We start from the raw sequence: 21,555 nt of genomic DNA, 5'->3' as shown, positions 1-21,555 counted from the left end.
AGAACTGCCGCACAGACAGTGAGACTGACAGAACTGCACAGATACTGAGACTGACGGAGCTGCCGCCACGGTTCGTCGGAAGGTCATCTCAGGCTCAAAAGAAACGATATATACCATTCGAAAGCTGGCGGTGAGCTGAATCCAAAAATGTAATTCTTATCAAAATCGATCGATGGCCTTTTTTGAAAATTGCGTTTTTGTAAAAACTTTATAATCTTTTATTCAACGGGCTGTCCCGGACATTCTTGAAAACATAAACATGTATTTTTTAGTTCCAATGAAAGCTGAACGCCAAAAGAACAATATTTAGCGAAGCAATATTTCCAAACATTAATATGCGTCTCCCACAGCCAACAATAAGGCGCAATCACACAGCCCAGTGTCACGATGGACCAAAGTCAGCCACACAGAAGCGTGAAATGACCCTTATCGACTCGCAGACTCGGCGCTCTCGGCCCGCCCGACCAGCCACGGAAAGAACGTTCGGCTCTCGTTCTACTAACCAAATGTCATATTTGTCAGTTTAACTGTCCACATCGCCAGTAAAGTTATTCAGGATACCTGTGAAGAAAATTCATTGTTCTGCTAGATTTACAACATGCTTTAATTTACCTATTTCTTTTACATGTTTTGTTCCATCCAGCTGCGCTCAGTGCCCGCGCAGGGGAAGTTAACGGGGTTTCACTGTCAGAGGCTGTACTGGTGACAGCTGCTCGGCCGTGCGACCGGTCAAAGGTTACCCTACCCCACCGGGCGCTACCCCCACTCCACCCGAGCTGAGGCCGGTTCAACCTCTGACATTTCAGCGCGGCCAATTTTCCTTATATGGGCATGATACCAAGCTCAATTGAGCAAAGAAGACACGAACAAATGCAAATTAATGTATGATGTGAAGATGACAGAACAATGAATTTTCTTCACAGGTATCCTGAATAACTTTACTGGCGATGTGGACAGTTAAACTGACAAATATGACATTTGGTTAGTAGAACGAGAGCCGAACGTTCTTTCCGTGGCCGGTCAGGCGGGCCGAGAGCGCCGGGTCTGCGAGTCGATAAGGGTCATTTCACGCTTCTGTGTGGCTGACTTTGGTCCATCGTAACACAGGGCTGTGTGATTACGCCTTATTGTCGGCTGTGGGAGACGCATATTAATGTTTGGAAATATTGCTTCGCTAAATATTGTTCTTTTGGTGTTCAGCTTTCATTGGAACTATAAAATACATGTTTATGTTTTCAAGAATATCCGGGACAGCCCGTTGAATAAAAGATTATAAAGTTTTTACAAAAACGCAATTTTCAAAAAAGGCCATCGATCGATTTTGATAAAAATTACATTTTTGGATTCAGCTCACCGTCAGCTTTCGAATGGTATATACCGTTTCTTTTGAGCCTGAGATGACCTTCCGACGAACCGTGCCGCACAGACACTGAGACTGAGAGAACTGCCGCACCGACACTGAGACTGACAGAACTGCACAGATACTGAGACTGAGAGAACTGCCGCACAGACAGTGAGACTGACAGAACTGCACAGACACTGGCACCTGCAGCGGACCGGCCGAGCGCCGACCGCCGGCCGACGCCGAGCTCCGAGCTCCGAGCTCCGAGCTCCGAGCTCTGAGCTCCCGGGTCGCCGGCAATGAGCAGACCGCGCTCCTTTTTGGTCGGCAACGGTCTGTTTGACTGCGGTCAACAGCCCCGGTATGGATGCTCGGGGAAACCACGCGGCACTCGAGTGCGCAAAAGATGACGCTTGAGTAGGTACCGTGAGTTCCTACTCCCACTCGAAGGCATTATTGGGAATCATACTCTGGGTCTTAGGTAGATATAGCTACTGAAAAGTTTTACACTACATCTGATCACCCGAATACATATACTGCTTAAAGGTAGTGTGCCACCTTTGAAAGATTTCCCATTTTATTTTTCCTAGTATAAGAAGCTTCTGTTTTTACCTAATATCGCAAAAAAAAAATCAAAAATGGGCCTGGAATAGTGCCTTTTTCGCCTAAAAGTTTATCGGTTTTTAGATATGTATAACAACTGTAGTGGGCTCACCTGCAAACAGGCGTCGGGCAACAATAGCGAATGCGGCGCACTTGTGACAATAAGCAAAGGTCATTATAGTGTTACGACCATACGACGTACGGGAATGAGTTATCAGCTGTCTAATCGTAGACAACACAATGTCGAGCCTTAAACTGTAAGCCCGTATTGGTATTGTTTCTTTTATTTGGCTGTCGAACATTATTTATGGTTTGAAATATGATTTTATGTAAAATAATTGATATGATAAAGCCGTCTTATAAGTTATGACCCCATTTCACCACACGCAAGTGGCAGAAATGACAAGATCAGCTGACGCATTTTTCTTGGCCGAAGTCAGAGCGCGCAGCCCGACGCACCACCACCGCACCACAAAGTATGAGCAGAAGCCGCGCCCAAAGCCAGGGCCCCGGTAACGTGAGGTAGCCGAGTCGGCGGCCCCGGGCTATCACATGACACCGGGAGGACGCGCGGCTCCGGCTTGGGTCAGCGCACGCTGCCCTGACTCGGCTACCTCACGTTACCGGGGCCCTGGCTTTGGGCGTGGTCTACCGCACCACCTAACAGGAGTGTTCGAAACTGCAGGAGCTGATGATGAACGGGTTTATCGAAACTTGATTGGATGAGCATATCGGTAATAGCGATTTCAGTGTGTGCATTTATTGTTCATAGTGGTGTGAAATGTGGTTGGGGTACGACCGACAACCCGTCGGGGCGAATTTCGCACTGGGGTACTCAAAATTTGAAGAATTTAAGACGTTTCCTAAAAATCCGGTTCTCCTTATCTGGGCCATTAACTCCATACGGTCCAAGAAAGCTGGCACACTACCTTTAAGAGAATGGCATGAATGACAAGATCGTTTGGTCACATACCACAGAGCAGGAGTCGTTTGGTGAGCATTCAGCAGCCGTTCAGTCATTCAGTCCCACAGTCCTTCAGCGATCAGCGCGTCCGATCGGATGTAGTTAGTGGTGATACATAGGCCCAGATATGCTAATAGAAAACCAATTACGGTGCGACGGCGACCGGCGTTTTCCGGGTCATTGACTCAGCTGTCCCCCTGCCGGGGCGCCCGTCGGCGCGGTGGGGGGAAACGCGCCCGGATTTCAGACCGGTATATCCGTCCCGTCAGCGGCGGCCCACCCTCAGCCCGGTATCCGCGCTCAGACCGATATATCTGCGCTCAGACCGATATATCCGCCCTCAGCCCGGTATATCCGCCCTCAGCCCGCCCCCTCACTAGACATGCATTTACCCAACCACATAGTATGTATTACCCTCACCAAGTCTATCGTATTCAACATACAACCAGTCGATCAATATCTCTCTCTCTCTCTCTCTCTCTCTCTCTCTCTCTCTCTCTCTCTCTCTCTCTCTCTCTCTCTCTCTCTCTCTCTCTCTCTCTCTCTCTCCCCCTCTCCCTCTCTCTCTCTCCCTCTCCCTCTCCCTCTCCCTCTCCCCCTCCCTCTCCCTCTCCTTCCCTCTCTCTCCCTCTCCCTCTCCCTCTCCCTCTCCCTCTCCCTCTCCCTCTCCCTCTCCCTCTCCCTCTCCCTCTCCCTCTCCCTCTCCCTCTCTCTCTCTCTCTCTCTCTCTCTCTCTCTCTCTCTCTCTCTTTCCGTTATATCCTATTCGCCTTCCAGGAAGAGGACCACGTCGACAAGGTAAGGAAATGCAGGTAAATAAAGAGCAGCGCAGCTGGTTGGAGGGGGTGGGTGGAGGAAACGTGCTCGGCAGCGACCGCTGCTGGTCCGCTCCACTCGCTCGGGCCGCGTTGAGTGGACCTCGGCCGTCTCGCTCGCGGCCGGCGCGCCGGTGAGGTCACGACCCCTCCGGCGGGGTCAGGTCGGGTCACCGCGCGCCGGTGCCGGCCGGCGTGGTTCTAGAGGCCAGCCGCTGGGAGACGTTTGAGCAAGGATGCTGCGTTACCCTTAACTGGCATTTAAATGCTCGTCCCGAGACCGCGTAGCGGTCCCGTCCTCAGCGGTTCTCCCTCGAGACCCGCAGCCGGGGACGGCACTGAGTCTGACCACCCGCGGAGAAATTTCAGAGCGACGAGCGGCCGGGAAACCTGAGAAGGGGCTGCGTCTGACAGCTGACAGACGACAGCCGACAGCCGGCTACGACAGGGGACAGGCGCGCCTGACAGCCGACAGCCGCGCTCCGTCCGACATGGTTTGTGCCGGGGAAAATGTGAGGTGCGCTGCAGTGACGACACGTGTCAGCGCCTGCAGTGTTGAACGTCAGAGCCAGAGGCTAAAGGCGAGCCCGTCTGCGACGGCTCGTCTCCGGCAGTGCTAGTGGGGTCGGTAGCGGCAGCGCCGCGGCCAACTGCAGCTGGCTCCCGGTGGTTATGCATCCCAATGACACATAATGGGAGCCGTGCGCTCCGTCGTACACCATACAAGGGGCTGCGGTGCACTGTTGTAAAGCTGTATGCTTCTTGGCATCCGATAGTAATCGTATATTCGCCCTGCCTGATGTCCCTGTTGTAGGTATTCACCCGTACCGGTCACATCGGGACAATACTTTGACCGGGTCGGCGCCCGTCCCCCGCCGGGACGAGCTGTCTGGTGATTAGCTGCGGCAGCCCCCTGCCCCCCTGCCCCCCCTGCCCCCCGGACCGGTGCCGGATTCCGTCTGTGACCTAGCTGGCCGGCCGGCTGCCGATGGCGCCACTTCGCAGACCAGATATACGGGCCCAATATTTTCACATGGCAGTTGATTCGAATTCTGAGAGGTTAGCCGGCACAGGGCGAGGTCGGCCGCGGCGGGGCGGCTGGGTCGGCCGGCCGGCCGGTGCCGGCTGCCGGCTGGGGCCTGTCGCCAGTCGGGCCGAGCCGGGAGTCAGAGCCGGTCGGCCCGGAGAGGGTGTCATCCGAAATCACCTCCGTCCGGAGGGGACAGACACCCGACATCACCACCTTACGGAGAGTTACCGTCACCGGGGCCACAGAATTAGCGGAGGAGTCCGGGGGGGGGGGGGTGAGAGTGGCCACAGATCAGGGACGAGGGAGCCAGTGAGTACAAAACTCCATTCAATGCTCAGGGGGTGAGAGTGGCCACAGATCAGGGACGAGGGAGCCAGTGAGTACAAAACTCCATTCAATGCTCAGGGGGTGAGAGTGGCCACAGATCAGGGACGAGGGAGCCAGTGACAAAACTCCACACAATGCTCAGGGGGTGAGAGTGGCCACAGATCAGGGACGAGGAGCCAGTGACAAAACTCCACACAATGCTCAGGGGGTGAGAGTGGCCACAGATCAGGGACGAGGGAGCCAGTGACAAAACTCCGCCGCACAATGCTCAGCATCGTCATTGCGCCAGTCTGCCAGTGTCAATACATAAATGAAGAGAATGATCGAACCCGCGAGTTTGGCAACGATTTCTTAGTTCGAAAGGCAGCAATGGTGGCGAATTAATTAAAGAAATCGGATGGCAGCTCCTTGAATCGAACCGAAAACTCAATCGAATGTCAAATAGCACCGAAGTGTGACCTCTGACCTTGGGTTCGTTTCGCCAGCGCTCGGGTGCACGTGGGTCAGTGACCCGACTCGGTCAGGTTGGGGGGACTGCCTGGAACGGGTCAGTGGGAGGGGGATGGCTGCCTGGGGCGGGTCAGGGGGAGGGGGATAGCTGCCTGGGGCGGGTCAGGGGGGATGGCTGCCTGGAGCAGGTCGGGGGGATGGCTGCCTGGAGCGGGCCAGTGGTGCCTGGAGCGGGTACTGTTCGCCCCCTGTGCCGGTACCCCCGGTCGGCCGAGCTAGGCCGGCGGCCGCTGCTGTTGGACTTGGCACCCACTGCAGCAGCGAATTGCTGCACCCCCGTCTGGCGGATACGCGGCACTAATTCGTGGATGAGCGGCAATAATCGGAATAAGAAATAATGCACCACACATCGGCAGGAGCTTATCACACCATAGGAGGAATACACCACACTTAACCCTATTCCTGGCGGGCTCCGCCGGGACAAGAGACTGGCGGGGGGGGGGGCGATTCGCCCCCCCCCTGAGATCTCGAGAACGAAGCAAGATAGCGACAAACGGTAAACGGCATCGGATACGCACGGTCAAGATCTACAATTTTTACTAAGGTCATTTTCAGGTCAGGTCAAAGATGACGTCACAGGGGTCGAAAAAGTCAAAATGGCGGCGCTAGATATGGAGAGAGTTTTTCTCGAATAACTTTCGAATTAGTCAAGATAGGAACAAACTAAGGGCATCATCGTGATCCTCTCGTCAATCCGCATCGAATGATATATATATGTTGACCTCGCAAGGTCAAGGTCAAAGGTTGACCTCAGGTCACGTGACCTCGAGGTCATCATGTATATCATTCGATGCATCTTGACGAGCTGAACACAATGAGACCATCCACGCGTCTGTATCTTGTTCCTGTACGGAGTTATTGGCCAAAAACCTTTGGTGACCTTTGATGACGTCACATGACCTCACAGCTGCCCAACAGCAAAACAGACCTCAAGGTAGTGAAGGTTGATCGTATATGAAGTCATGTATGGTATATGGGGCCATTCCGACCCGTTTTAGTGGTAAAAACAGGGAGTTGATTTTTCCCCCATTGACTTATAATGGGGAGGTCGCGAAACTGACCTGACCTTAGGTCACCGATATCAAAATTCCGAGATAAACAAATTGCACATACTGGTACCCTAACTAAAGCCTGAAGAGAAGAAATTGATCGGTCAAAAACTCTAGCTCTGGCGTGATTGCAAACTTTTCTGAGGTAGGGTCACCAAACCGCCTCTGGTGACCTGACCTGAGGTCAGATCAACTCAAAATTTTCAGACATGTTGCGTAGAAGCCTTTTAGGAAAAGTCAGAAAATTTGAGCTTCCTAGCTCAACGCGTTTGGGAGAAATAACCAAAAAACCTCAGGGGGGGGGGGCTCCTGAGGCCCCCCCCCCGCCAGGAATAGGGTTAAACCCACCGACAGTTAACATCAGCAGAAATACATCACATCTTGGCAGATAATCTGACAAACTGAAAGAGTAAGAAACATTACAGCGAACATTCGCCACAGCCACAGGTAGCCGCAGCCACATCATTACGGTGTCATTCCGCAATTCCTTTTTATTACGGAGTCACTCAAAACTTTTTTACTACCTCCTGGAGAGTTCATTTTCATCAAACCCGCAAGATAATAGTATATTGAAAGGGTAACTCGCTGCTACCATTATGTGCATAGTAACGGTACGTGGTTAATATGAACTTATTCGCCAGCGAAGAGTATTATTACCATGTAAATATCAATTCAATATTACTCTCGCGATCCAGAACATCACGAAAACTCTTTCCTCCTGGGTATCGTGACTCGGGTACAGATAGTCATTTCATGCGTGGATCTTGTTTACCCTCGTGAAGATGATATTTGAAATGGAAACAATCAGCCAATCAGAAACGAGATCGGCCGTTTGCGGTTTGAAGGCCGCGCGCATCTGTCAGTTTTCGGCCGTTGGTCTCCGAGAGAGGATGTGAGCAGTGTCGGTGCCGCGCGGCGTGGCCGTTGGTGATTGTGCTTGTGTGTTGTTCATCGCCTATAGAGCCTCTGTGGACATTTTATTGTAAGTACCGATGTGCTAGCCCTCGCCCGCACATGCCATTTTCCCATCCTAGAACGCACATGGGGGGGGGGGTGGTTGCCACCCCCCCCCCCCGCGCCATTTCGTTCCTGTTGGAGATAGAGCTTAGCAGTAAAGACCAAAAAGATTCTTTGGGAAGAGACGAATCCAATGATATCCAGTTTTACCTTCTCAGGTCAGTCATTGACCTTCCAGGTCAGGTCAAACTAAAAAATGTTGCTGTTTTGGGTCACCGTTGGATATCAAGTGTGCTGCTTATCAAATACCGATGACGATGCTGTTTTCTGGTGCCAAGCCAGCTAGAACCTCTTTGTCACACTACCCGACCAGAAGTTTGCTGCTGAGGTCATTTCAGGTCAAGTTAGGTCAAGGTCAATTATATGTGTTTGTATGTCTGTGTGTGTCTGTGTGTGTACTGATGTGTGCACCGATTGTTTTTGGGTCCATATTACATGAAATCATGATCTGAGAAGCTTTTACCCAAAATGCCGTCAAAAAACTTCAAAAAAGTAAATTCAGCTTGCCTAAAACGCAATTATCTTAGGTGACCTAGGTTGACCTTGACCCTGACCTTGACCCCTGTACATCGTCAAAGAACATGTTCCATGATAGGTAGGAGGTAAGACTGGCAAAAAAGGCCGAAATCAGGGTGTCAAAAGCTCATAAGGCCCATGGCAAACGCAAGATGTTGAGAATTGGCCATTTGGGTCATGACATGACCTGAAAAACAAGGTCATATCTCCGAAACCAAAAATCACAGAAACTTGAAATTGTCAGTGGACATCAAGAAAGGATAGAGAAGCAGCTATACGAAAAATCAGCCTTCTAGCTCTAAAAATGTTGAGTGCAGAGCAGAAAGACTACCTGGGGGGGGTGGCAACCACCCCCCCCCCCATGTGCGGGCGAGGGCTAGAGCATTGCGTGCCGTTGAGTGGTGCTAATTTGACCTGGTTAACAGGACCCCGTGCACGGCCACGTGGCCTAGTGTTGTGAGTACGTACATTAATTTTGTTGTGATGCTAAAAGTTAATGCATTTTGTTGGTGACTTTGAAAAAGCCTTGCACTGTAGTGATCCAGTCTCATTATCTCACGCAGACGGGCGACCACCCAGGAACGCCGTCGCTCACTTCAAATATTGTGCGCTCTGCCTAATCCAATATGAGGGCGCTGAATGTCTTGTATTCATATTCAAATTGCATTCAAGTTGTATCGTGGTGTTTATTTACCGCATGTGCATTGCTGAACGCTTTGTATAAATTTGTATGAATAAGTGAAGAGTCTCACAATGTTCATGGTTGGTGTGCCCCTCGTATTGTTTGTACGGAAGCCAAATATACCTACATTATTGCTCTTGAAACATTTTTTTTAGTTGGTGAGCTCCGGTTAACAGAAGCTTCGTGAAGCTTCTGAAGGAAGCGTCTGTGGGTCTGTTACCATCCTCTGGGGGGTTTACACTAAAGGAAAGAGTAAACATTATCATGTGACAAAGGGTAGGCCATAAGAATATACTCTTTGTAGGAGGGTAAAGCACAGAGTAGATGATGCGTTACTCCCTAAAAAAGGGTTCCGTTAAAGATTTACCCTTTCAAAGAGTGTAACCCAAAAAATGTTACACTCTAGACAAGAGTAAATCAAAAGAGTTTACCATTCAGAAGATGGTAAAAAACGTCTGTGTGTCATGTTACCCCTCCCTGGCGAGTTTACTCTTCATGAAAGAGTAAAATTTACCATCTGGAAGGTGGTAAAAAACGTCTGTGTGTCAAGCTACCATGCTATGGCGGGTTTACCCTTCAGGAAATGGTAAAAAAGTTTTCAGTATACTAGTTACTGAATGGGTGATGATATTTTCGTACAAAGATAACTATCTTCGTATAAGAACGGACACCTTTCACGCATGAATGGTGTTGGATTATCAATAAAGCGTTTGATTATCACATGGAGCATGCGATTTGGTGCAGACGGAAGAGAATAGGGGATTGCCTGGCGCCCGGGGGTCGGGGGAGTGGGAGCCGAGGGAACCTGCAGCCTCAGACGGGTGACAGTTATTGGTCGAGCTATCATATCCCTCCTAGCCGCGGGAATGTTTGGAAAATGCCGAGAAATCGTGTTGTTGTGGGCAGAGGACCCGATAGACTGGATGGTAGAGGACCCGATAGCACGCCCGGCAACACCAGCAGACAGCAGTGGGTCAGAAATAAACTGTCATAAATCACCAGGTTATAAACTGTCACGGAGTAACATCCACAAATGTCCATAAGTAAAAAGAGAACAGCTGGCTGCGCTCAGCACACACATGTCCCGGGGCAGCGCTCAGCACACACACATGTCCCGGGGCAGCGCTCAGCACACACATGTCCCGGGGCTGCCGCCTCGCTCACAGCAAAAGGCTGCGTCTCAGGGAATCAGCGGTGTGAGCCTATGTCTCAGTCAAGGAAGCAGTGTGAGTTTTGTGTTAGTGTTTCAGTCAGTGCTGTGAGCCTATGTCTCAGTCAAGGAAGCAGTGTGAGTTTTGTGTTAGTGTTTCAGTCAGTCGGTGTTTTTGTGAACCACTCAATGAGTCACTGTGTTACTGAGTCACTCAGTGAGCAGTGAGTGAGTCACAGACTCACTGAGTCGGTCTATGAGTCACTGAGTCTGTCAGTGAGTGGGCTCACTTGAAGTCGGCGAAGTCGGCGGCCTGGTTCCAGGCGGCCTGCGTGAACTCCTTGTGTCCGGCGATCTGGCTGGTGACGACGAACAGCCGGTGCCAGTTGTAGCGCACCAGGATGGACAACATGGCGCCCACCTGCTGCTGAATGGTGGGCGCCATCTGCAGCTGCAGCGGCGACTGGGCGCCCGACTGCCGGCACGCGCGGAGTGACTGTCACTGGACTGCCGGCACGAGCAGTGACCGTCACTGGACTGCCGGCACGTGCGCACGGACCGTCACTGGACTGGGAGTACATACAGACAGCCCCAGTCTCAGGGCACAGGGGCAGACGTCGCCAGCCGCTGGACGCGACTGAGTGACGGCGGATGGCGGCAAACTCAGACGGAGTCAACATCACTTCATTACAGCACGTCAATGACACGTCAGCATAACTGTAATGGCCCATGTTTTCCAGCAAAACACACGATTTGTTTGAGACGTTAAGCAATAGCAAAGGATCATCGTAGGCTGTTTACTACTTAAATATCAGCAGAGTGTTCAGCTTCTTGTCACACTAGATGCAAATAACAGTTGCTGACGCAGATTCGATAGGTAACATCAGCCGTAACAGTGACGTAATAAGTGCGTCACGCTGGAAAGTGCCACACGCGCGGGGATGGTTAATGATTTCGCGGGACATAGGCCGCTGTTAATTTTCCAGCCGATGCCCAGGGCCAAGGGTGAGAACCACACGTGACACGACTGGCATCTCTGCTAGCTATTCCAACAGACCAGGCATAAGGTAATTTAAAAGCAACATTTTTGGTTCATACCTTCGTCTTTTTAATTGAGCAATCCTCTTCCTCAGTCCTAACAGATTCTGAAATGCTCCGAAATCAATAAATATTGTTCTTACCCATACTTCTGCAATATTGTCAGGGAACTCAGATTTCTTTTTTCAATAGAGAAACACAATTTTAACAAATAGTGATAACTATTGACAGCAAACATTCGGTTTTTTCCCTAATCAATACTGTTTTGGGCATATATCCGTGGATTAAGTATCTTAACTATTTAGCTCGGATTTCCAACAGGCATTTAAAATTGGTATCGTTGTTGCCTTGTAAAATGTTAGATTGCTTTGGCTTCGAATACAATTTTCACTTTCTATGTTATTGCATTTAAAATAAGAATCGTGAGGACAAAAATTAAAATGTATGCTTGATTGCTAGTCAAATAACAGTATTCGGACAACAGCGTCATCATCTTAGTAGGTACAGCCCACCGCTAAAGTAATGTAGGGTTTTACCAATCTCAACGGTTGGCTTTGACTGGCGATTGTTTAATGCGGAGTGATCGAAAAGAAGATGTTAATAGCTAAAGTTGCAGCTGCAAGGGTGACGATACATATAAGCTACATTCAAAGTTTCACTGTAGTCTGGCTAATCGTTCCTAAGCTTCAGAAGCAGAACATACCCATGACTGAAACCCCACATTACTTCTGCTGTGGACTGTACATAAGCGACTGAGTAAATACACAAAGAGCATGCTTCTGTTACTTAAAGAAACGTGCAGGAAAATTTGGCAGAAGGAGTTCCATATCTACTTCACCGAATCTCCAAAAAGGTTGCGGTAAAAGCGCCTCCAAAAGCTCGACTTTTGTGCTGTATGTCGTTTTAGCATTCCTGGTTATGCACAAAAAACAATTTGATTTGGAAATACGCCGTCCGCAAGCTTTTTGGCATAGACTGCAGCTGTTTATGCCCAGGCCGTATACGAGCGTTTGAAAACGCGGGTGCCTGATGGCCATGTTGATGGAAAAAAAAGTTAGAAAATAAAATAATTGGTATCATGCATGTGATCGATAGTCATCAAAACTACAAACTGTATGAACAAAACTAAGGGCAGTTTATTCCCCTTACCTGTTCCTGAATTGAGCGGCAAACGTGACCAAATTGATCAGAATCAATGCCTTTGGATCGGATCTTTTCGGTCATCGACTTTATTTCAAAATGATGCATATAGTTATTTGTGATCACATTATCAATTATGTAGCGTAATGCTTCTGTATTTATGTTGAAACCTAAAAAGTTAATCTCCAAATGTCTTAGCTTATTCCCAAGACTTTATTATGCAGCTGGCATTGCGCATTGCGCAACAAAAACAATATCTCTATCTCTACATAGCAATCGCGTAAGGCAAGCACAACAATAATTTTGTTATTTGTTGAATGTTGATGCCGTTTTATCGTTGGATACAACTTTATAAATCAGTTTGTCGTTTTGGACTCAACACATCAGTAGGCTAATGACAGCGATCTCTTTTCCCCAAGCTGCGTACATTTACCAGTAGGTACAGACACGGTATTGGTGCATCCATCAGCGGCAGTTCCTTGGCGACGTATGCAATGTCCCACCAATCACCATTTGTAAATCCGACCACTCCTCCCATTTCGATCATTCCTTACCTTCTAAAAAAATGCCATAGCGCTCCAGCCTCCGGGACGCTTCCTGCGAGCAGTGCCTGCCCCGTCTCACCGCACCCGTCGTGTACCCGCCCCGTACCCCCCCCCCCCCCTGCCGTACCGCCCCCCCCCCTCCCCCGCCGTACCTCCCCCCCTCCCCGCCGTACCGCCCGCCCCCTAGGCATCTGCGGCGCGTGGTCCGTGGTCCGTGGTCCATGGTCCGTGGTCCGTGGTCCGTACCCGTTCGAGTCCGCTGTTGTCGGCGTTCCAGCAGATGACAGGCAGGCCCAGGTAGCCGGCCAGCTGGATGAAGTACTGGCTGGAGGCCGTGCTCCGGCCGTACCGCTCCGAGTTGGTCAGGTAGAAAATGGCCGTCACGTTGTTCGGCAGGAACTTGTCACACAGCGTCTCCAGAATCGCTGAAACCAGAACACAGACTGCTGAAACCAGAACACAGACTGCTGAAACCAGAACACAGACTGCTGAAACCAGAACACAGACTGCTGAAACCAGAACACAGAATGTTGAAACGAGAACATAGACTGCTGAAACGAGAACACAGACTGCTGTAACAGAGACCACACACTGCTTAAACGAGAACACAGACTGCTGAAACGAGAATACAGACTGCTGTAACAGAGACCACACACTGCTTAAACGAGAACACGGACTGCTGTGACAGAGGCCACAGACTGCTGTGACAGAGACCACAGACTGCTGTGACAGAGACCACAGACTGCTGAAACAGAGAGAACAGACTGCTGTGACAGAGGCTACAGACTGATGTGACAGACACTGCTGTGACAAAAACTGATATGAAGGAGACCAGAGACTGTTCTGACAGAGACCACAGACTGTTGTGACAGAGACCACAGACTGCTGTAACATAGGCTACAGACTGCTGTAACAGAGACCACAGACTGTTCTGAGTTCTGACAGGGACCGCCGCCAGTGACGTCACCAGTTACGAGTTCCGGTGGGACTGTCAGTGGACGGCTCCGCGCCGCGCCGCTCTACTATAATCGGACCGCAGATGGAGCGACGGCCGGACACTGGCCGCTGAGGGCGGTCCCGCGCCTCTCATAACGCCGCCGACACACCAACACGGCCCCAACGGCGTCTAATTATTATGGAATGCGGCGGGACGTCGGTCGGACTGATACAGTTCGTTTCCCCCGAGTGGGCCGCACGTACCGCCCCGGGCCGGCCGATCTCCGGCCGGCCCAGCCGGGCATGAAATTGAGCGACATTTGCATCCAGTCACGGAAGGCCGAGCCAAAGGAGGCGGTATATCGAGTCAGAGGCGGGCGCGCCGCCGCCGGCCGGACGTCAATACGGTGTCCGAAATAGACCTCTGAAACAACACGCCCTATTGACAGGACTCTTGATTGCATCATCTGTCGCGTACATTTTAACCCTCGCATGTGTGCGGCGTTTGCCAGCTTCTAATGTGTAGGGGGGGGGGGGTCGGTTGGACCCCCCCCCTTGCCGTTTGGCCCCTGATCGAGCTAGAGCTTCGCGGAAAAAAACGAGCGTGTTGCCCGTGACGAGAGGAAGCCGATGATACCCAATTTTAAGGTCCTAGGTCATTGGTTGACCTTCCAGGTCAGGTCAATGACCCAAAGTCGGGAAAATCGGGACCTGTTAGAAAGTCGTAAAGTGTGGCTGCTAAGGGGTTTTTCGGGATGCTGATCACGAATATCGTGTTAGTTTTGATCACAGATGATGTCTTGAAGCATTTAGACCAGGTCGGGTCAGGTCAGGTCAGGTCAACCAGTAGGCGTCGTGACGGGTATTCGTAGTACGTGTCAACCGCCTCTGACAGCTTCGTAACATGTTACGAAGTCACCAAAACTACTTCGTAAATGTTCAAATGGTTGCTAAATTCGAATTCAGCTCCAAAAACTAGCCTAGAAACATGTAAAACTCGAAAAAGTGACCCGAGGTCACCCGAGGTCACCAAAGGTCAATGACCTGACCTGACCTTCAGGTGACCTTGACACACACGGGAGTAACATCAAATCACATGTTTGAACGTTTGAAACCACGAAAAGCTTGCAAACACGCGGCTAGTGCGAGCCGACATACGCGAAATCGCGATTCCGGCCAAACATGGTCTCGGAAAAGAGGTCACAGGTCAAAGGTCATTTGGGTCAGGGTCATGAAATTTTCAGGGTAGGTGTAAAATTGATCAATGCGAGGGTACTGAAAGTTTCGTCGCGATCGGCCGCTTTTTACGCGAGTTATTCGCGAAAAACCATGGGGGGGGGTCCATCCGACCCCCCCCCCCCCCTACACATGCGAGGGTTAATTATCAACCGATCCAGAAAGCATCTGAAGCTGCTGGGAAAGTCTCAAAATTCCCAATCTGCCCGGAAAAGTCTCAAAATTCCCTTTCTCTCTCCCTCTCTCTCTCTCTCTCTCTCTCTCTCTCTCTCTCTCTCTCTCCCTCTCTCTCTCTCTCTCTCTCTCTCTCTCTCTCTCGCCGCCAGCATCGCTCTTCCTCTGTATGTTGTCGAAGATGACATCGTTCCTTGTGCAGCGTCCATTCATCTATCGTTCTTGACTGGGCTGTTCCGCGGGTGAGAGTAAGTTTCTGGTCGGCCAGCTCGTCGGCCGCCTTTCAATCATCAGCTGCTCGGGATATGGCAACAGCAGCCAGACGGAGCGGGCTGCCGGTGTCGGAGCAGACGGAGCGGGCTGAGGGCTGCCGGTGACGGAGCAGACTGCCGGTGACGGAGCAGACGGAGCGGGCTGACCAGACGGAGCGGGCTGACCAGGCGGGGCAGACTGCCGGGGATTGAGCGGGCGGGGCGGAGTTGCGCTGACGCGGACTGACTGGCCGGACTGGCCGGACTGACTGGCCGGACTGGCCGGACTGACTGGCCGGACTGACTGGCCGGACTGGCCAGACTGACTGGCCGGCTCCTAAGGGTGGTCCGGCTGCTCTGCTCCCCGCTGTTGGCTCACGGAGACTCGGACTCCCCAACTCTGACTCCTGTTCTGCCCTCGGCTTCGGCTGTGGCTTTGACTTTGGCTCTGAGATTCCGGCTCCGACTCCTGTGCTGACTTCGGCCATGTGTCCTGCTTTGACTCCGGCTGCGACTCCGGCTGCGACTCCAGCTCTGAATTTGGCTCTGACTCCGACTGGCGACTCCTGCTCTGACTCCTGCTGCGACTCTGGCTCTGACTCCAGCTCCGGTAACGGCTCCGGCGTTCACAGGCTACTGGATAGCACTGGATAGCATGTCGTCCTTCAGTAATCAGTGCAAATGTAAAGTGGCATACTGAATAAAAAACATTAAAAAATGAATCAGGCAAACTTTGAAGTGTATCCCTAACTCGACTGACTTCTGAGCAAAGACGTGTAATTGATATCGCGATCGGAAGCTTTTGTGGTCTTATAGCAAAGCCGTCAATCAGAATTTTTATTTCTTTAAAAATTACTCACTTCTTCCAATTTTTCAACTGCTTGAAACTACGTGCAATGTTCGGAAACGGATTCAAGTGAAAAATTGTGTCGGCAATAGACCTCTTCTTTTAAAACTGCCAAACAGCCACTGACGAAACCAATAAAGACATAACATCTCTAAGCATGGGAAACGTAAATTTTTGGGCATTTTCACCCTTGAAAGAAAACATTGCTAGATTAAGTTTTTAGCATAATAATGAAGTTTACGACCGGGAAGGCCGAAAGACGTTCACCTTGAAAAAGGAACACTTCACATCACCACCACCAGCTGATCCCTTTACCCCTGCCCCCCTTTTAAACCCTTACCCAGTTACGTTCTCTGCAGAGCATATCAGCAACTAAGAGGATTAAAAAGTTGCAGTAAGTTTCGAAGGTTAGTTTGACAAGCACGCCCAAGGCTTTCCGTATCATACAGAAGATATGTAGATGTCAGATGTCCTACAGAGTCTGTCGGCGTCACCATACGGCTGCGATACACTCCAAGCACAGGTTGTCAGACAGAGGGGATATTCTGTGCTCCGCTCAGCTCTGGCCGACCAATATCGGCGGCCAGATAGATCACGAGTGGGAGGTCCCGGATCGGCCGCGAAATAAATCACAGAACGGGGGCGTCACACCGAAACCCACCGCGCCGGCGCAGCGAGTTTACATTGGTACAGCGGGAACCGCACCGGCCCGGCTACAGCAACAGCAGAGCTGGGAGCGGCTGGAGCGCAGCCGGCCGCGCTGCTCTTCACAGCGGTGTGCAACAGTTCGCACCTACTATAGGTGACCACCAGTCCCCGCAGCGGTTTCAGCAGCGCGGCGGTCCCAGCAGCGGTCACAGCAGCGGTCCCACGGGGGTGAGGAGCTGTGCCCAGTCGGTGACCCGTCCGACGATCCGGGGCTGAGTTGTAACACGGCACACAGCCCCCCCCCTCCCCCGCAGCTGTCGCCGATTCTGGCGCGGCTCCACGGGACGGCCGTTCCGGCGCGGCAGTGCGCCACGTTCGCCGCGGCTGGCGCGGCTCCACCGGCGTCGGTTTCGGTGTGGGCCGCGCGTCTGTCCGCGCTGGTTACGGCCCCGATCGGGCGGGGGGGGGGGGAGAGGAGGAGGGGACGGAAAGGAGGAATGGGGGAGGGGAGAAACGCCGTCAGCCCCGCCGGCCTTCTGACGGCCGCAGCTCTGCCCCGCAACGACACCGTCAGCCGGGTCATTTAACTTGTTCAACAGGCCTGTATAGTTACAGGCAGCCGACACGGCTCTGTTAGCCGGGATGCCCCCCCCCCCCCCCACCGTCACCCCCCGCCAGCTGACGGGCCACTCTGTCCACGATCTCGACCCAGACAGCCGACCGGCCGGGCCGCGAGCTACAGCCCGCCAACAGCGCCCCGAGAAGATGCCAGGTTTTTACTTTTGTCGTAAGTTAAGGGCCTGCGTTCTTTGGGTGGGGGGGGGGGGCGGGTAGCTCTATCCAGTGTTCTAAAATTGGATATTGGTTGGGTGTGCCGATGAAGAAAAAAAATCATAGGATGAGAAAAAAGAAAGTAAATAACTGCAGTATTTTTGCAAAATGGTGTAATGCCAATTTTTATGCTAACTGATAAACCAGGATTTCATGTCAGGATCTTGACAGGGTGTGGAACAAAAGGATGTGGGTGCATCAACTGTCAAGTGACAAGTGAACTGGCTGTTGGGAATACATGAAACTATTTTCAGAGATGAAGTAAAGTCGGTCATTCATATTTTAGGGATGAAAATATTTTCCCCATTAGGTGTGATTTGCCACCAAAAAGGCTGAAAAATGAAACACTGGCTCTATCCCATCAACCCCGTAATTGGCTGCTCTTCGTGTATCTAGGTGACTGTCGTGGCACGTGCCACGTGAAAAGTCAGGGATATTTAAGCTGTTTTGCAGAATTGACGATTTTGAGAGGCCTATATCTCAGCAACCACTTGGCCAAGTGCATGCGGTATTTTTTTTTAGAGTACCTAGTTAGTAGTTACATTACATCCCTGATCCCCTTCTCCCAGACATTTTATGCTCACAATGCATCTGGGTCGCCCGCTTTGCACGTGCGAAATGCAAAAAAGAGAGGTGTCAAATTTGTTCCTATTACATGGCCTTGCCTATTGCAATAACTCGGGAAATACTGGGGCGATTCCGCCGAAACTTGGTATACGCAGATAGGCATCTATAAGGCATTGCATTTCTTTGTGTAACGGTTAGTGTGCAACTGCACGCACGCACGTGCAGGGGGCGCTTCCAGATCTCGAAAACGGCTGGGCCGATTGCGCTCAAATTTGGTACACGATTTGGAACCGGTTAGAAGGGTACAGTGCACAAGTCCGATGAGACTCAATTTGCACGTGCGCGCCTGCAGGGCGACATTTCCAGCTGGGCCGATTGCGCTGAAATTTGGCACAATTCTTTAGACCGGTAGCACCAGCCTATTGTTGTAACTATACAATACACAATACACATGTTACCACACGTCTTAAACTGCTGAAATTACCCCGCTTTGTAGAATGGGCCCAGGAGAGGCTGGTCCGCGAGCGTTACAACACTCGAATCAATAGCGTGCCTGCGCTTTGCTCGGTCAGTCGGTCTGTAACATGCACAAATTGCACATTATGATATGGTTCTTGGCGGCATTTGGCTGGCTGCGAGGGAGCCGGTAGCAGTTTACCGGTTAGCATATTGCTGCAAAGAAGAGCTGGTTTATTCACTGGCGATCTTCGACCTTGAGCCATACAATTTGAAGATATTGAGTCCGTTTGGAGACGTCTGCAAGAAATGCCCACATTTCCCAAACAGACACATGTCGACACGAGAAGTTTACGGCAACGTCAGGTGGCTTGTATGCTCTGGGTACGCCCATCTACATCGGTCGGGCCCGGCCGGGGGAGCGCACACCAGCCCCATCGGCGGCGCTTTCTGCCGGCGTCCATTAAACGCGGCCGCCGCACGTAGCAGCGCCGATTGTGGAGGGCCAGAAGAGCCACTCCTGGGCATCAAATCAGGCCGGCCGCGCCGCCAAAGGAGCTCTTTGTTCGCGGACCGCTGGGCCCGGAGAACTTTTACCGTGTGACGTGCTTGCAAGATTAGGCACATCTCTCGAAAGGCCTCTGCGTCGCACATACCGATATGCTTCTGACTGTAGTTATGTGGCCTCTTGTTATAATTGTTTAGTCCAAAAATATGCATGTCCTGATTAAAATCTACGCTTATAAAAACTCTTAGTGTTGACGCTATAAATAGCACGGTACAAATAGCACGCTACGAATAGCAGGCCGCTGCTTGGAACGCGTGGCAGCCGACCACGGTGGGCTCACTTGTTCGACCGAGGCCCGGTGGCCCTGTTGGATGTGCTGTGTGCGTCTGTATGTGCTATACCTGTACGTGCCTATCGCAGACTGGGGTTTTATAAAATGGCGCATCATTTACCACAAATCACCGCAGCGGTGCTCATTAGGAGCCAATAGACCGACAGGCGATCGATCAGCCTTTGAATACTGTCGGTAGCGTTAGTGACCGCCGCTCGCCGATAAGCGGCTCATCCATCCAACGGCAGGCCGTGACAGAGCCCGTGAACGGTACAGAGCCCGTGAACGCTGCACAGTGGGTCGTGAGGGGAGGTCACAGGCCGTGAGGGGCGGTCACAGGCCGCGAGGGCCGGTATCAGGCCGTGAGGGGCGCTCAGAGCCCATGAGGGGGCTGTGAGAGCGGCAGTGGGCGCAGCCGGTCCCCCGATACGGCGGGCGGTGGGCGCAGCCGGGCCCCCCGATACGGTGGGCGGCGGGCGCAGCCGGTCTCCCAGCTGCCGGCTCTCAGAGGTGACCGGCTCCGATTACCCGATGCTAATGGCGCGCGGAAATGATACGGGCCGACGCCGCGACATACGCTCACTGCTCACTGCACATCGGCGGACATACCAGTCCCGCTCTGCGCGCACAGACAGGCCAGCAGTCGTGGGCACAGACACAGCCCCTCCTGGGACAGACAGACACAGAGCAGCGGGTGTTAGTTGTTAGTCCGCCACAGACCAGCGGGCGTTAGTTGTAAGCTGCCAGAGGCCAGTGGGAGCTAGTTGTAAGCTGCCAGAGGCCAGTGGGAGCTAGTTGTAAGCTGCCACAGAGTGGCCGTGTCACCATGGTTCTGCCATTGACCATTGCTAGTCGTGCATATACTGTTCAGTGGGCGTTAGTAACCGGTCTACTACTGTCCAGTGGGCGTTAGTTACCGGACTGCACTGTCCAGTGGGCGTTAGTTGCTGGTCTACCACTGCCCAGTGGGCGTTAGTCTGACTCAGACCATTAGGAGTGAGTCTGCCACACACTACTGTCCAGTGTCGTTCAGCCTGCCGCCGGGGCGGCGCCACTCACTCATCGGCGAGCTCTCGTCCTTCATCATGCCCAGTGTGACGGAGGCGGTGCTGAGCGCGTACTGCTGGGGGAAGGTGAGCCGCCGGTTGATCTCGCCCAGCGGCATCACCAGGCTGCGCCAGTAGCCGCGCACGAAGCTGCTGCGCGGGATGACGGCGCCGATCCGCGGCGCCTGCCGCTCCGTCCAGTCGCCGCCGTCCGCGGTCTGCGCGCGGCCGGCCGCCAGCAGCAGCCCCAGCAGCAGCAGCGGCGGCAGCGGCAGCGGCAGCCGCGGCGGCATGGCCGGCACCGCCGTCCGCCGCAGAGGGTCGGCACCGCCGTCCGCCGCAGAGGGCCCCGGCACCGCCGCAGAGCCGCAGAGAGCCGGCACCGCCGTCCGCCGCAGAGGGCCGGCACCGCCGTCCGCTGCGCGCCACTGGCCTCTCGGTACACCTGGCTCTGGACCACGCCGCCGAGGACAGAACACTCGTTGGCCAGACAACGGGCAGCGCAACGACCAGATGTTCTTGTGTTGTTTAAAGCAAAGTCCTCTTCGTTCATCAATTCTGAAGCAAATCACCACGCATTTAGTCACACAGAAATATTAACTGCCAACTATGATATCGGCGTCATATTGACACCTCCACGAAATGCTTTGCACACATGTTTACACGTTAGCACAACTGTACAGCACAGATCAGGGGCTCAGATACAGCATTAATTTAACTCGGCCGTATCTGGACAGTCAGAGTCCCCCGACCCGACCGGCGTCCAAAGTCGACCCCGCCCAGTGGCAGACGCCTAGCAGCCTCTGTAGCAAAAACGAGGTACGGTCCGTGCCGCCTCTCTCTCTCTCTCTCTCTCTCTCTCTCTCTCTCTCTCTCTCTCTCTCTCTCTCTCACTCTGTCTCTCTAAGGTAGCGGATCTCATATCCCACAGATCTGCTGGGAGCAGCGCCACGCCACCGCCCGGCGCCGTTTGACAGGCGGGACGCCGACAGCGAA

The 21,555-nt window shown here is 52.4% G+C and overlaps 1 protein-coding gene across 1 annotated transcript in view; it reads right to left on the bottom strand.

Moving 5' to 3' along the window:
• LOC122368673 (glutamate receptor ionotropic, NMDA 2B-like) overlaps positions 1 to 21,111 on the bottom strand; it is a gene marked incomplete at its 3' end in the record, with an annotated part of 75,170 nt that extends 54,059 nt beyond the window's left edge. The window contains exons 1-3 of the mRNA XM_043342847.1: positions 20,573 to 21,111; positions 12,975 to 13,153; positions 10,296 to 10,480 (exon numbers count right to left, since the gene is read on the bottom strand). Coding sequence (XP_043198782.1) covers positions 10,296 to 10,480; positions 12,975 to 13,153; positions 20,573 to 20,852 — 644 coding nt within the window. The remainder of the gene's footprint in view (positions 1 to 10,295; positions 10,481 to 12,974; positions 13,154 to 20,572) is intronic.
• Positions 21,112 to 21,555: the final 444 nt, after the last annotated feature.

The sequence above is a fragment of the Amphibalanus amphitrite genome, unplaced genomic scaffold, assembly GCF_019059575.1.
Source record: "Amphibalanus amphitrite isolate SeventyFive unplaced genomic scaffold, NRLGWU_Aamphi_draft 000966F_arrow, whole genome shotgun sequence".
Classification (NCBI taxonomy): domain Eukaryota; kingdom Metazoa; phylum Arthropoda; class Thecostraca; order Balanomorpha; family Balanidae; genus Amphibalanus; species Amphibalanus amphitrite.
This window is presented reverse-complemented; position numbering and strand designations above follow the sequence as displayed.